Source organism: Filicampus tigris, chromosome 4 (genome assembly GCF_054856515.1).
Source record: "Filicampus tigris isolate MCC_2025a chromosome 4, RoL_Ftig_1.0, whole genome shotgun sequence".
Lineage (NCBI taxonomy): Eukaryota > Metazoa > Chordata > Actinopteri > Syngnathiformes > Syngnathidae > Filicampus > Filicampus tigris.
In genome coordinates, this window is record NC_141220.1 from 23,366,840 (window position 1) to 23,383,576 (window position 16,737).

A 16,737-nucleotide genomic window follows, 5' to 3' on the forward strand; every position below is an offset into this window, starting at 1 on the left:
AGCACTGAGGAGAAGTTCAAAGAATTTTAAATTTAATCAAAACAAGAAAAAATAAACACATTTATAACATACTTAATCATGTTTTAGTGTAGTTTATTTAGTTTCATGTTTTTAAAGATATTTGTTAAACATTTTTGTTTATTTATTATTATTATTATCATCAGCATTATTACTATTATTACTAGTAGTTTTATTGTTTATGTTCAATTTTACTTATGTCTAGCACTTTCTTTCCGCTGCGGTTACTTTGTAAAGTGCTCTATTAATAAACCTAAGCTAAAATGAAAAAAAGAAAAGAAAAAAAATACACTTCCTGGTTGCTCTTCCGCCTGTCGTACGTGCTTGCGGAGCGTCTAAGCCCCGCCTCCCATTGGCTCTGACGCACCAGTTACGTCTGGCCGTAAAAAATAGAAACTTCCAAGATGGCCGAGTCCGTGGACTCCATGCATTTCGCAGCGAACAGCCAAACAAATTCCTCCCAAGCGCTGTTAGCTAAACGGCCGCCGGAGAGCCGACCGCAGTCTTCCAGCGACATTCACCCGCCGCCCCCAAAGAAGGTCCGTGTGGAGGAGAAGCGGCCCAAGCATCGGAAAGTCAACGGAGAGGTGTGCGCTGGGGAAAAACACAACGGGAAAGCGAGTTGTGGGAGCCCAGCGAAATGGAGTTTCGGCCCGGCCAAGACGAGCCACTCCGCCGCCCAAACCTCCACCGCGGTGGTGGTGCCAGGAGCTCCCGCACGGAAAATCTTCAAAATAAGCAACTTCCTCGCCTCGCCGTCCAAAGAGAAACGGGCGAAGGAGAAGCGACATAGAGAGAAAAGCGGCGAAGCGCAGCGCAGTTCGGCCGCGGCAGTGGAGAAAGTCAGCCCCGCTAGCTGCCATACAAAGACCGAGAACGGCGACGTGAAGACGCCACAGAGAGGTAGGATCGAGCTCTCCCGCGCTGCACACTCTTTCCCACTGAAATACCGAACAAACTCCATTGCTGTAATTAAAACATCTGTTGAAATATTACATAACGGGGCTTGTGCCGCAGGCCACTGTGTGTGTGTGTGCGCGCATCAGGCCCCGAATGCAATGCATTTGGACCACTCACTCACACGTGGAAATGTTTGTCCCTTTATCACTTCAGCATGGGTGTTAATAACAAGCGTCACTTGTGGTGTCTTTTTTCCCCCAGTAGATCACAATAGTAAAGACAAGGAGCGGGACAGCAAGAAGGAAAGGAGCAGCAAAGAGTGGAAAAACCACAAACTGCCGCCAGAACGTGACATCTCAAAGGAAAACGGGGAAGTGGTGTTCCCTCTTCAGAGAGGTAATCAAAAGCACCCCCAGATCACATCAAAGCCTGGATTTACACCGCACATGCAAGTGCCCAATTCACGTTTAATATCTCCAGTGAACCCCCGTTTATTGCAGGGGATACATTCCGGACCTGCCAGCAATAGTTAAAAATCTGCAACATTGCGAGACCAAAATATTTTGTTATATATAGTTTTACCTCTCCCACACATGTTGAACACATTCAAATTAATAGAAACATACTTCAAAGTATTCCTTAGCCCCTGTTCCGACTGTTTTGCTGTCAAGAAATTGGAGACCGTCATATGACATCACTTTGAGGAAAGGAAGACTCTCGCACAATTCTTCCAAAATAAGAGGCCGGGTGTCCTCGCATCAAGCTATTTATCTCTCCCAATTGAAGTTTACTGTAACATTGACAAAAGAATCTTAATCATTATGTATTCAGCCAGCAAAATGCGCAACCAAACCATATAATTTTTCCCAAGGCAAGGACAGATACCAAGCTGAAACCAACTGAACTGTCACACAGTGTGCAGGGTTCTGCAACTAGTTTTCATGAGTGGTCGACCGCGGCCTACTGTTTTTGCTGTTGTTCAATATTTAGATCGCCGGTGAACACGGTACAACAACGCAGATGTAACGGCCAATCTAAAATGGACATGAGATTCCACACAAAAAAAGTTTCCATGTTTTAAGTGCAAGGGAGAACCCAGAAATCATACCGGTATCGTATAAACAAAAGTAAACACAGTGTGCTACAACAAAACTTTATATTGTATTTAACATCTCATATGTACCTGTGGTTGGACAACAAATGCAGATTTTCTCTCTCGTAATCGACGGCCTCTCAAAATATCTCCATTCCTGCCCTTTTCCTCATTGTGCGGCGCTCAATCTCTTGGTGTGCAGCGAAGACTCCGAATTTTGGAATATTTTTTCTCGAAGGGCGGCTTCAGTCAGTTTCGGTCGCTGTGCAGCGGGCCAGGTCTATGTCCGCGAGCATAATGCAAATGAACCGCCACAGACGGGCTAACGGATATTAGCATGTATCTTTCGATAGCATACAACAGTAGTCACAATTCTCTCTGTCTATCTGTCTGGGAACAATGACTTTCTGTTGGGAACGCATCCCTCCGCGTTGATTTAAATGAGGGTACCACAAAAGGTCACAATGGACAAAAATGCATAAATACAAATTCTGAACACAATATATAGTCATTTAAACAACTTCCTGTCACTGTCCAACATAAAACCAGGTATCTCAAAGGTTAGTGTGTTTTACCTGAGATCAACAAAATTGTTTATATTTTTTCACACATCACCAAATTTGGATCTATATTCTTATTTGTTTGATGTTATAGAAAATATATAATGTCAAAGTAAACGATGCACAACAGGAGTAAAATTCACTCCGTCTGCAACATGTTGCAGGTGTTGATTGTTAGTTTTGTTCATCATTATGGCTTTGTTTGTGCTTCCCATCTTCAACAGTTAGTCGTTAGTGCCTTTCATCAGAAATGTTGCATGCAGGGTTCTCTCTGAATTTGTGTGATTGTCAGCAATTTAAATGACCTGCCAAACCTTTTTGTCAGACGTCATCTGACTTCACACCTGCTAAATTGGAGCCATGTTCTCAATTCTTCTCTTAATTTAGCAGCTGACAAATGTGGAAATCTGTTCCATTAGTTTGAGGGCTGTAATGATTAATTGAATAACTACCAAAACTACCAAAAAAAAAAAAAGGTTGAAATGAAATCTGTGCCTCAAACCCTCTGTGATCATTTTTCCGCAACTAATGCTACCGCAGTTGCGCACAGCACTTTGTGTAGAAATAAGTTGGCATGATGGCGGCGAGTCAAGAGGAAGGAGCTCGAGTCATGAAAAGATTTTTTTTTTTTTTTTTTTTTAGTTCTTTGTTTAACCAGGTCAGACAGACCTCCAGCTATACTCACTCGGTCACAGATACTACAGTAGAACCTGAGGATAGCGATGCCAAGTGGACAAAAATAATACCTGCACATATCATGCATTTTGTTTAATAATGACAAATCCATTTTCTAAACCAGTTTCCCGATTAATCGTTGGGGCAATGGGTGGAATACTCCGTTCTAAAAATGTTTGATAGCGGCAGCTCTAATTTGTGCTGTCTTGTTGTCCATCTCAGAGCCCAAAGAGAAGCCCAAAGCCAGTTCCCAAGAAGACCTCTTGCTTAAGAAGCTCAAGAAGAAGAAGAAAAAGAAGCACAAAGATGGCGAGCGAGCCAAAGAGAGGCACGGCCGCCCCAAAATGTACCACCGCTCGTGCCAGACTGTTTATTCCGGAGTGTCTCTTGGATTGGCCGAGTTCCTCAGCCGAATTAACGGCAACAGCGGCGGCGGGGGCGGGGGGCTGCTTCACAGCCCGCAGCAGCAGGACCCGCCTTCGGTACCCGCCATGGTCAGAGACAGACTGGGCTACAGCTCGCCGCTCCACTGCACGCCCACGCCGAGCCTGCCCGGGCTGGAGTTCGGCCACCTGATCCACGTGGAGGTGCAGGCCAACGGGGGCGCGTCGGTGGCGCACGCCTACACCGAGCAGCTCTCGGCCCTGTCGCCGGCCGAGGTGCAGCGCTTCGCCCAGGAGTTTGTCACCCTGTCGTTCAGCGAGGACGCAGCCCAGGCGGCCCGTTTCGTCATGGGCATCATTCACGGGGCGGCGTCCTACCTCCCGGACTTCCTGGATTACTTCTCCTACAAGTTCCCCAACGCCCCGGTGAAGATGGAGGTGCTTGGGAAGAAGGACATCGAGACCACCACCATGGCCAACTTCCACACTCAGGTGAGTTTTTTGAGTCGCCGTCCGTTGACCAGTCACCTTCTGTGTCTCTGACTGCAAAGGAATGAAAGGTTTCCAGTTAATTTCCATTGGAAGAAGTTTGGAAATATTCCAAATTGGAAAGATTGGAAATGAGTCAGTGGAAATGAACAGGCAATTGAGGGTTATTTAATGGTTAGATATCATTTGCGAGCATAAATATAAACATTTGGTTGGTCGTAAGTAGACGTCAATGCAAAATGGATGGCTCACCTTGCCCGCACGAGAGGGCTTTACAGTCTGGAAAATGCCGGTGTGTAAATCATTGGCAAGACTAACAGAAGCTTGTAGATAGCAGCGTTGCATCGTTTCTGAGTAGAAGATAAAGATTAGGAGGTACATTTCTGCTTGTCACGTCGATTTATGGGGGCGAGAACTGCCATGATGTTGGAAATTCGACAAGTAAAGGCACCTCACACTCACAGAATTGATGTATTTATTGGATTTAATATTCAAGGATCCAAGAAATGTTGTTGTCATGGGCTGCAGCTATCAAATATTTTGGTATTCAGAGACCCTACTGAAAATTCTATTGAATATTTGGATGAAAATAAAAATTAAAAAAACATACTTTTTTGCTTGGTTAAAGATACATAAGACAAAAAAACATTTTACCCCTTAATAGTAAACAGCCAACAGGTTTTCATTTTTCGGTCCAGGAATAGCGAAAATCCGAATAATTGACGCCCAGTGAAATGCAATGAGGAAATGAGTGTAAAGGCTGCTACGTGCAATTGGGCTGAAAAAACACTTCTGTGAGTTGAGGTGCACATTTTCTATTTGGGGATTAACCTTACATGTGTTTCCCACTGAGAAGTCAAGTCAAATTTATTTATATAGTCCTTAATCCCAGAAACGTCTCAAAGGCCTTCACATCTCCACAGTTGACAAATATTAACAACTGATCTTAACCACCAGGAGGGCAAGGGGAAAAAAAGAAAAAAAAAACATCTTGGGGGAGAAAATGAGAAACCTTGAGAAGGGACCGCAGTTGGGGGAATCCCGCTAACATTTCAATGATTGATTGATCCGCCACCGCCTCACTTGGCCCGGCGCGAGTTCCTGCCTCAGATTTCATCGGCGGAGTCTCGGCCAGTGGTTTTGCGGCAATTCACGATACGAATTACACTTGCGCGACGTCGCCAGTTGTAGCTCATCATATGCACTTGCACATTCATACAGAGGAAAAATCAATTTCCGGTTTTAAGTGAGAGAGAGAAAACCGAAAGTCGATGAAAAGTGAGGCTCTTACTCCGCCTTGTCCTAATGCTAAATGCTAAGTAGAGGCTTCAGGCTGTTTGTGAGCTTTGAACAGTTTACCTAAACAAACACACCTTCTACGTACATCTACATGACTGTGTAGGGCCACCTGAAGTTCACTCATGCTGGCCCCCACTGGGCCATAGGGCTGGCTATCGACTCAGATATCCAAAATATATATTGGAAATATAATATTCACAAGGTCCAGATTGGATTCATGATCCACTTTGGTTGATTTTCGATAAATAAAGTAGCAAAGACAAACAGTAAAATCCTGGCATTCACAATCCTGTGACTCTCTCACAAAGTTTCCGTTCATTGATGTCGTGTTTTTTTTTTTTTTTTTAAACCCCAAAACTTGCAGACATCAAACTTGTGGGCCCTGATTTCAGTGTTGGTTTGTCGCCTGGCGACAAGATCCCGCGCAACAGGAGAAGTCACATGACGTTATTGGAAAAAGGCGTATTGAAAGGATTTATGAATCGATATTGTCAGTAAAAAATTACAAACCGGTAATAAAAAACGACGCGTACTTTCTTTTTTTAATATTTAACATTTAATATTTTTATTTGCATCCACTTAAATTGATCTTTTTATCGCATGGTGCAATTTTTTATTTTTTAAAATTTTTTTTGGCAGTCGGGTTAAATCCATTCAATAATGCAGTATCCAGACACTAAATAGGAAATAATCATTGCAAGTTATCATAACACATTGTAAATGCACAGGGCCAGTGCCGGTTCTGGCAGGGCCGCCACCCAAAGTGGCTTCATGTCAAACCCTGACTCACATCCATTCAGTGACCAGAATGCAAAAAGGTCAGCACATCATAATCACACAAGTTTTATCTTTATTTTTACTTTGACGTGCAACACGTTTACATTGCATGATATTATAGTCAAGTGGCTAACATGCCTTGTTTTTGATAAATACTTAATGCGCGTACTACACTACTGCATTCTAATGTTGCCCATTATGTTGGGTACTCAGAGGGAGAAGTAGTTTTTGAATTGCTACTGGGTGTTAAAAGGTTGCGAATCAGCTGCAGGTTCGTGTATTTTGGTTTGTAAAGAGCCGTAGCACTCATCAGGGCGTCAGAAGCTGACACCCATTTCAAAGCGCCCGCCCCATTTCCAACCAGTCGTCTTGCAAAAACGTGGACATTTCTTTGACAATGTGGGAAAGGTTTGAAGAACCAAGAATGTAAATTACACATCAGCACTTTCTAGATATATGACGAAGCGTCTAATTATAACCACGGCGGAGCGCTGCAGCGTCGGGCTCAATATGACTGCACTTAAATTATATTCCGGTTTAGCAGCAGCCATAAAACGTGACTCCCGTGCAGTTGCGCACTGAGCGGGATCCATTTAGGTCACACTAACCTAAAATTATTCCATCCAGGGGCCCCTCTCCGTGAGGAACATTTGCTAAGGTCTCCCTCGTGGAGCGTTGTAATCAGATTGCTTCATCGCCTCCGTGCACCAACACGACGGCTCTCTCCTGGCGCTTGATTATTAGCATATTTGTTTTTACTTGAGCTGCTTTGGGATTCGTGGAATGCACCGAGGAGATCGATTCTTGGCAAAGTGGCTGCGGGTGAGCGATTTATCTGGAAAAAAAATAAATAAATAAATAAATAAAATCTTTGGCTGCTGTCTTCATGTGAGCATCGGGATCCACTGACAAAAAGTCCTGGCCTAAATGCACTAATAAAAGCCAATACGAGACTTGTATCTAAAGCTCTTATTCTTTTCTTAGGGAAAAGCTGCGTTTGATGCAGCGCAAACCACAATTGTAACAAAGGCTGAATTCACCCTACATGCTTCAAGTGACACATTTTTGCTCCAATTGGGATATGCGTCATGACATCTTATGTCGAAAAACACGCATTGAATCCGATATCTCAGCTCTGATTAGGGTTTGAATGACTCAAGATTTTTTTTTTATTGTCGAGTATAATGTGACAAGAGTCTAAGTCAAAATCAATTAATCGATGCAATCATTATTGATCAGCGCTGTACAGCTGTTCCCAACTTTTTTTGCACCACATTTAGGTTTCATGTTAAAGCACATTTTTGACAGACGGGCATAGAAACAAATAAAATCAAATAATTACAACTACAATGCAGCATTACGCCCGGTGTTGTTTTAATATTACGCTGTAATTAGCAGATTTTTTTTTTTTTTTTCCATCTGATGTACTCTTCTTCTACTCCTATGACATCTACTCTGACTAAAACAGTGCGCCCTTAGTGGTTAGTTTAGGAATAGCATTTTATTATTATTATTATTTTTTTAAATACCCTCATGTCCAAAAATCCAAAATGCGGCCCGCGGTCAACTTTATCCAGCCCACACCCCGTGTCATAAGATTAATAACGTCTGGCCTGTAGCCCCGTAGACAAGCGTATATAGCGTAAAATACACTTTAAATGCTATTTCGCATTTGCACACAAGAGAGCAGCAGCAATCTGTCGAACTCCATAACCCTGTGTGACCCTTTTCGGACAGTTTTCTAAAATGGCGACAATGAATAAAAAAAAAGGGGAAGTTGACAGCGAGGGCCGACAATTTATGGAAAGGTGCAGATTGGACTATTTTTGACTGAAATAGGCAACGGCTGTGTCTCATTTGCAAGGAGACCGTTACCCATTTCCCCGTTTTCAAATCTAAAAGTTCACTCAACATTTATTTTCAACAATATGCCATGTTTGAAAGTCCCATGATCAGCAATTCAGCATCCCAATTCACTTCATTCCGCCGTCCACTAGTTAGGACCAATTCTTACAAACTAGGGCTAATTGCATTCATGTCACAAATCTCTATTCAATGATATCCTCGATTTTGATTTATAGGTGGTTTGACTTTTTTGGTAATGTACCTACATCGTGTAACGTGTTATGATCTCGTATGCATGTTGTTCATCTTGGTCCAAGGAATGCTCAGGGAGTTTGTGTGAATGTATGGAAAATTACAGGGAACATTGGTTACGCAACTTAAGTTCTTCATTGGAATAATTTTGAAAAAGGTTCCAACTAGGCCTGCACGATGTGTCTTTTGAACATCGCGATTGCAATGTGCGCAAACTTTTTTTTTTTTTTTTCTTAGAACTCGCAAACTTTTGTTTTACTTCAAAAAAGCAGCAAGCTACTCGGTGCTCTTACACAGCCTGTCTCAGGCACTCAGGCGCTAGTACAGCCGCTTTTTAATTTTTTAATATTTTCTAGTTTAGTTTAAAGGTGTTTATAACTCTGCTGCTGCTTTATAGGTTTTTTACTTTCTTCTATTTTTTGAAATGAGTCAAGGGTGTAGTGCGCCTGCTCTTTTTATTTTTTTGTTTAAAATATGTTTGATATTTTGCTGCTGTTTACATTGAAGTGTGAAAAACAATGTTGAATAATCGATTATTTAACAGAGACATGGCCGCTGTGATCCCTTTTATACACAGCAATCATCATTCACAGATGAACTCCCTTAGTCTGGATTAAACGATATTATATGAATACAATGATGTCATGGTGTGTTAACCAAATTATTGCCAAACAAATCTATTCAAGTCGTCTGGTGAAAATTCTATTTTTAACATGGCAATATATATCGCAAAGCCCCCCAAAAATTGCAGTGTCATTTTTTTTTCAACAACATCGTGCAGCCCTAGTTCCAACTCCATTATTTAGTTGTAATTGTATGTATTGCCCATGATAAATGGGGGTTTGCTGTAGGTTGTCTGGTGAGTTTATTTTTAATGGGACCCTTTCAGTCAGCCGTCAGTGAATCCAGCAGCATCACATCCTGTCACATTGTGGCACTCTTTCGCCCCCCCCCCCCCCCCAACATGTGTCAGCATTTTTCCACTCCTGCTCGCTGCTTAAACACTCCACTCAGGATGTAAAAATGTTCAACTGAAAGTGCCACGATATGAATATGCAGGGAGGCGAGGTTTCAGATTCTGGTCTGTATTTTTTATTTATTTATTTATTTTTATTTTTTTTTAAAGTAAGTCAGCAGCTCTGCCACACTGAATAATTAAACAAATGTGAGGTTTTAATCATTCATCCTTTTAAGTTCCTCCTGAATTTTTGGGATACTTGTTTTTAAATCTAACATAATATTTGAAGTACAGCCATTTTGACTTTTAGGCTGGATTTAGACTGCAGCTCCAACTGCCCAATTCCATTTGAATGACTTTTTTTGGGGGGGCGTGGGGGAGGAGTGTCATATTTCCGTATACAGTGCAGTTCAAATGACCCATATCCGATATGGATTTGTTTACACACAACACAGACGTAGGGCTGCAACGAATCATCGAGTAATTCAGGTACCTCGATTTTAAAAAAATAAAGAAAGAAATACCCAAGGCAGTTTTTTCGACCTCAGGTACCAGTTTATTTACGCGTGCACTGCCAAGAAGTAGTCGAGCTAACCATGGCAGCAGTTGTTTATGGTCTGCATGACAGTAACACGCCGCCAACGCGGTAAGACGGTCAACTTCAAAATAAACCTTACCTGACCAAATAATATATGGACATCAATGCCTAGGCACGCTTTTATTTTGAAGTTGTTATTTTGAGTGGTCCTTGGCGGGCTACCCGGTGCCCACGTTAGTTGTACTATACTATGTTATAGTGCAAAAAAAAAAAAAAAAAAAAGGTCTTCCTTTTTTTTGTTACAGGTGCATACCACATTTTGATTGTGTAGATCAATGTACTACTTTTAAATTATGCATACTAGTGAAAAGAATAACAAAACCTTTTTGATAAAGTTTAAATTAACACTTTATTTTTTTTTAGTTTTCTTTAGCACAGACCATTTGCCCAATTTACTCCTCTGATTTCACTACCTTCCGTTTAAAAAAAAAAAAAAAGTCTTGGTGTCTTTTTGCCTTCATAGATAATTTCACTGTATTAGTGCAACAAAGTCGCTCCTTTATTTATAAACATGTCAGGAATGATGGCTTGAGTTGCAAAGTTTGATACAAGTTGAATGTACTATCATCTTGTCTTCATGATTAGTTTGTACATAAAGAATTTAAGCTGTAAGCGAATGAGGCTTATTGTAAGAGCCGCAGCCGCTGCGATTTTTATATTGTCCGATTAGTCGACTAATCGCGACTACTGTCAGCGATTAGCCGACTAGCAAAATAATCGTTTGCGGCAGCCCTAATTGGCACCAGGTGTAAATAAAGTGAATGATGCCTGCTTGATAATCGGATGCCTCTCCCCAGGTGAAGCGCACATACTCCCAGGGAACGTACCGAGCCGGGGCCATGCGACAAGTCAGTCTGGTGGGCGCCGTGGATGAGGAGGTCGGCGACTACTTCCCCGAGTTCATCCGCATGTTGGAAGACTCTCCCTTTCTGGAGGTAGGCTTTCTTTCTTCCCTTTCTGGAGGTAGGCTTTCTTTCTTTCTTTCTTTCTTTCTTTTTCTTTCCTTCCTTCCTTACTTCCTTACTTCTTTGCTTTCTTCCTTCCTCCTTTCCTTCTTTCCTTTCCTTTCTTCCCTTCCTTCTTTCCTTCCTTCCTTCCTTTCTTCCCTTCCTTTCTTCCTTTCCTTCCTTCCTTTCTTCCCTTCCTTCCTTCCTTTCTTCCCTTCCTTCTTTCCTTCTTTCTTTCCTTCTTTCTTTCCTTCATTCCTGAGGCAATGTATAGCTACAGTAAGGTTACAAAGGGGTGAACAATTTCCAGAAATTGTTTGGTAAATTTCCATGGGAAATCAACCTCATCAGTACCTTCGGTTGGAAACGATTGCTTTATTTCTGTGTTTTCCCATGGAAGGTTTCCAACTTCCCGGAATTTTGCTCCCCTAAAGAGTCTATAGAATGTGTGCCACATGGCCTCGCCTGATTTTTGTGCGTTCTTCCCGCAGCGGACTCTGCCCTGGGGAAGCTTCTCGAGCCTGCGGCTGCAGAGCCCCACGGAGAGCGACGACGGCCCCATCATGTGGGTCCGACCGGGAGAGCAGATGATCCCCATGGCCGACATGCCCAAATCTCCCTTCAAAAGGAAAAGGTGCGTTCACTTGGACGGCTGCAAAAGAGTGCAGAATTTCCTTGGGGATTTCGACTACCATTTTGATCACTATTCTAAAGTGCAAACTGGGTTCAATGCATAATCATGAAGGTTTTCTTGGGCCGTAAGTAGATATGAAAGCAGAAATGTTTTCTACTTGTTATTTTGGATCTCATTAGACCATGAGGTCATTTCCTGGTGCCCGGTCAATATTGTAAATAATGCTGCGTCGCAGGTCCACCAACGAGATCAAGAACCTGCAGTACCTGCCCAGAGCCAGCGAGCCCCGCGAGATGCTGTTTGAGGACCGGACGCGAGCCCACGCCGATCACATCGGGCAGGGCTTCGAGAGACAGACGACCGCCGCCGTGGGCGTGCTGAAGGCCGTACGCTGCGGAGAAGAGTGAGCGCGCAACGCTTGCACACTGACTTGGGGCCGGGCTTCGCAACGCAACTCAGTAACCTCCGTACGGACAAAAAGTCCAACTTCTTTTTATTTTCTTTGATTGGCCTGCCGCGTGTAATGAGAAAAAAAAATAAACAGCTCATATGAAAAGAAGAAATAGAAAAGAGATTAAATGTGGGGAAAAAATGTTGTGGAATAAACACAAAATTCCAATGACTCCAAAGAGAAAATAGAATTAGATTTGTTTTAAAAGGTGTGAAATTTTATTAAAATTGCATCAATTCGTTTGAATTCAAATTTTATGAAATTCTAGTTTAAACTTTTTTTTTTTTTTTTTTTTTTTTTTTTAACGCATTCACTGCCAGACATTTTCAGACTCTAACGTTGGAAGAAATGTGAAAAAAAAATACAAATAAATTCCCGGGATTGAATGGCTGGACTGTGAAAAGACAAGCCAATTCATCAATGGCAGTGAATGAGCTAAAATGCTTTTCGCAAAGGGAAAAAAAACCCCACAATTCATACATTGTGCAAAACGGCATTTGTACAAATGAAAGACCTCCCTCTACCTCTCGCAGAAGCTATTTGAATAAACGCGTCGCCTGTGCTATGCTGCTGCAAAATCCCGGCCGGCTTGTGTGTGCGTGTGTGTCTTTACGCTGAGCGCGTTTGTGTTGCAGGAGCGACACACCTGCGCGCATCACCAAAGACGTGGTGTGCTTTCACGCCGCCGACTTCCCAGACGTGGTCATGAGGCTGCAGCTGGACCTCCATGAGCCGCCGCTGTCGCAGGTGCGTCCACTACAGAGCCGCAAATAGGCTGCTGGATCCGTCCGAGCAATGCTAAAGTTGCCCCGTGTGCACTACAACAACAACAACATCTCCCCAAAACCTAAGGGCGACTTTAGAATCAACCTCAAAAACCTGAAGTTTTCCCGGATATTCAACACGTACAAAATAATTACTCCGAGCCCCTGTAGAAGATAATATTTCATAATTCCAAAAGAATTGGAGAGTTTCGACCTGTGGCTTTCACACAGGTTTCTTGTTATTTACCGATTCAAGCGAAAATGAAATAATAGTGTCAGTGGAAGAGAAGCACTATTTTTAATTAAAAAAAAAAAAAGAAATCAAGTGGTAATTACCATCCTCTATTCTGTTACAAACCCGTCGATATCGTGATTGTCTACAAACGTCTTTTAACCGTATATCACAATCGACTGGTTCAAAGTTCACAAGCGTCTCGTCTATATCACCCAACGTCACTTATTTGAGAGCTCCCGCGATCGCCCGCAGCTGCCATTACTGTTTCGGGGGGAAAAAATTCCGGGATAATTCTCCGAGGGCTCACGACACCGTCGCATGCGTATTCTGATACGTTTCTTTGGAAAAACGGAAATGGCGTATCGGCTTTCCCCGGCTGTAAAGGGAGAAATACGCAACAGCGCTCCCGGATCTAGTGGTAGAAATGCGGTAATGCGCTCCTGGCCGAAATGGATCCAATGAAGTCATATTATGGGAAATTGTCTTTTTTAAAGAGCTTGTTTGCGAATAGTTGACTACCCCGCCAACTATTTTACCGTTTTTACAGAAGCTGGGCTGTTCCTTGTTTTGTATCCGCAGTGCGTCCAGTGGATCGACGACGCCAAGCTGAACCAGCTGCGGCGGGAGGGCATCCGCTACGCCCGCATCCAGCTCTACCACGACGACATCTACTTCATCCCCAGGGGCGTCATCCACCAGTTCAAGACGGTGTCGGCCGTCTGCAGCTTGGCCTGGCACATCCGACTCAAGCAGTACCACCAGCACGACGCCGTGGAGGAGGAATCGGAGAAGCGTTCGCCCGGCCACGTCCCGCTGCGTGTCAAGGAGGAGCAGCGAGAGGAGAAGGTGACCAAACTGGAGGAGGAGGAGCTTCATTCGCCACTGCCCTGTGAGGAGGAGGAGGAGGAGGAGGAGGAGGAGCCAGAAGCACTAATGGAAGTGGAAGAGGTGAAAAAGGAGGAGGAGGAGGAGGAACAATGTGCAGGTGAAGTTGAGGAGGAAGTAGGCGCTTCTTTGAAGCCGCCGCTAATCAGGAAGGAGAGCTACAGCGAGGAGGAGAGGCTCCACAAGAGCGCCAAGAAGGAGAGAGCGCGATGGGAGAAGGAGGACAGGAGTAAAGAGGAGCGGGAGAGGAGTAAAGAGGAGAAGGAGAGGAGTAGAGAAGAGGAGAGGAGCAAAGAGGAGAAGGAAAAGGGGAAAGAGAGGAGTAAAGAGGAGAGGGAAAGGAGTAAAGAGGAGAAGGAGAGGAGTAAAGAAGAGAAGGAAAGGACTAAAGAGGAGAGAAAGGACAAGAGTAAAGATCGGGACAGGAAGCACAGAGTCAAGGATAAGGAGAGGGAGAAGGTCAAGGCAGACGTCATGGCGGCGGCGGCGAGGAAGAAGGACAAGGAGCCCGGAGGAGGAGGAGGCGTCTCGGTTTTGTCCCTCAACTCGCGGCCCGAGGAGGCGCGAGATGGCTGCAAACACAAGTCATCATCGCAAGGTAAGAAGGAGAAGAGCGGCCAGCGGTCGGACGCTCCCGCACTCAAATCCGACGCGTCGGCACCCAAGTCGGACCCCAAAGCCTCGGCCAACAAGGCGGCTCCGCTCAGGCGAGACGGCAAGAAAGAGGAGGCCAAGAAGCTCCCCAGGACGCTCATCACCTTTGACCTCTTCAAGCCCATGGAGGCCCACCAGACGGTGGCGCTCTCTTTTAAAACTCACCACCACCACCACCACCACCACCAACAACAACAACACGGCAACGCCAAGCCCGCAGACAACCGGACGCTGGTTCCCTTCAAAGGGGCCAAAGTGAAAAGCGGGCCGCCACTCGCGGACCCCCAAACGCAGCAGCAGCAGCAGCAGCACTCGGCGCTCAAGCAGACACTCAAAACTCACAAAGACTTCCTTGTATGAGTGTGGCCCCTTTTTTTGTTTTTTGATATGGTGAGCATCACACACACGCATAAAACGTACATCGCTGGAGAAAAGTTTGCTCGGCTTTCGGGGTGAACCAAGAATGCGCTCGAACCTTCGGAGCAGGTGAACTTAAGTTGTTTTTTTTTTGTTTTTTTCATCTGAGTGCACGTCAAGCACAATGTCCAAATTGACCACCGGTATTTGAGCCATGAAAATCGGCTATGCCTCTCTGTGACTCCTCCAGTCTCTCTGTTGCAATCCACTGAGGTCCCCACGTGAGTTCAGTAGCCTCTTCCCGGAGACTGGCGGAGTCACTGAAAGGCATAGAAGTGGACGTGCTCGGAAAGCGTTATGAACGTTGCCATTGAGCTCCGTGTTCCAGGGCAGCAAGTTGCGAAACGTTTTCACAGTTTTCACATTAAGTTCACCTTGTAAAGGTTAGAGTGCATTTTGCCCCCGAATTTGGACCCCCACCCACCCGAAAGCCAACGTATCCCAAACATTTTGTGGCTAGTGTACGAGCAGGATGCACTCCCGCATATTCAAACGGAGGAAGACGAATGTTAGCTAAGTAGCTCGCCTCGCATTTTATGTGTTCTGCGAATGTACGCCGGCGTCTGTCAGTGCCTGCTCACTGCTTGGCTTTTTTTTTTTTTTTTCTTTTTTTTAAATGGCACCCACTGAGGGTACAAGACACTCGCCATGTCAAAGCAACCACACACAAACAAAATGGCTACACAATAATGAGCTTCTACTGAATCATGTTTGCCGTTTTTTTTTTTTTTCCAGTTTCTAGCACTCTGCAAATGGTGCTGATTTGGGTTTTTTTTTTTTTTTTCAGACAGGGCTTCCAAGCCAACACTGAGCTGTAAATTATTCTGTATGTACCAAAAACTGTACAGCATAAATAGATGTTATTAGCACCCACGTGAGGAAATGTATACAGAAATTGCATATATTTTTTTGTAAGACGAGTTTTATTTTCCATAGAACTTATTTATATCATTTGACTGTGTTTTTATTTGAGGCCAACGTACATGGACAACGTTGTTGTTTTTTTCGTTTTTTTTTGTTTTTTTTTAAATTGTAAATACATTTTATTTCCTAAGATAAGACTTGGTAGTGTGATTTATACTCTGATCGGAACCTCAATAAATGGTTCAAAAATATGGATTTCACTGATCAATATTTGCCATCTTGGTTCTTCTCAATTGCTATATTAAAATGTCAATCCTGCCTTTTTATGGAGAAAAGGCATATGATAGTTGAATAAAAAAAATGGACCGAAATGATTGAAAACAAATGTACTTAAAGCGGAAGTCAACCCAAACACATTTTTAGGCCCACTAGTTGAAACACGGCATTCTGATTAATTTTGCCTTTGTGGAATATAAATTAAGCAGCAAAGTGCACTCGTTTTTAGCCCTCTGGGGGCGGCCATTTTGTCTTCTGTCGACTGAAAATGACATCACAACTGCTCACAACGACCAATCGCGGCTGACCTGTTTCCTGAATCTGAGCAACGATCGTTGTGAGTAGTTGTGATGTCATTTTCAGTCGACAGAAGACAAAATGGCCGCCCCCAGAGATGGATTAACACTTATTCCACAAACGCAATATTTATCAGAATGCCGTTTCAACTAGTGTGCTTGCATAGAACATATTCTTGAAAAAAATATGTTTGCGTTGACTTCCCCTTCCAGCCACCAGAACAAGCAGTTTAAACAAAACAAGTGGATTGTGGTTTGCGGCGCATTCATATAAAAAACGAGAACACAAATGGAAGCGGAGCACAAGCAAATACAGATCAACAAGAATGTGCGTAAACAGCGCCGTTACATTAGCAAGAAATGTTCTTACTAATCATTTCCTTTTGCTCCCTAAGGCACCAGCTGTGCACCAGACGTGTGTTGCATTCAGGTGTCACTGACTTTGCGTTGGCTGTTATCAAGACCCT

General features: G+C 43.7%; 1 protein-coding gene across 2 annotated transcripts; it reads left to right on the top strand.

Annotated features, from left to right (window-relative positions):
• The first annotated feature begins 180 nt into the window (after positions 1–180).
• Positions 181–15,953, top strand: LOC147148997 (lysine-specific demethylase RSBN1L-like). 2 transcript variants are annotated; one of them, XM_086029371.1, is made up of 8 exons: positions 181–921; positions 1,183–1,314; positions 3,469–4,121; positions 10,645–10,782; positions 11,286–11,428; positions 11,664–11,831; positions 12,515–12,626; positions 13,458–15,953. In XM_086029371.1, exons 1-8 carry the CDS (start codon positions 423–425, stop codon positions 14,775–14,777), a joined length of 3,165 nt encoding a protein of 1,054 aa, XP_085885497.1. In that variant the 5' UTR covers positions 181–422; the 3' UTR covers positions 14,778–15,953. The 2 variants fall into 2 exon arrangements, with proteins under 2 accessions (XP_085885497.1, XP_085885496.1); XM_086029370.1 differs by having other exon boundaries at positions 182–921; positions 1,180–1,314.
• Positions 15,954–16,737: the final 784 nt, after the last annotated feature.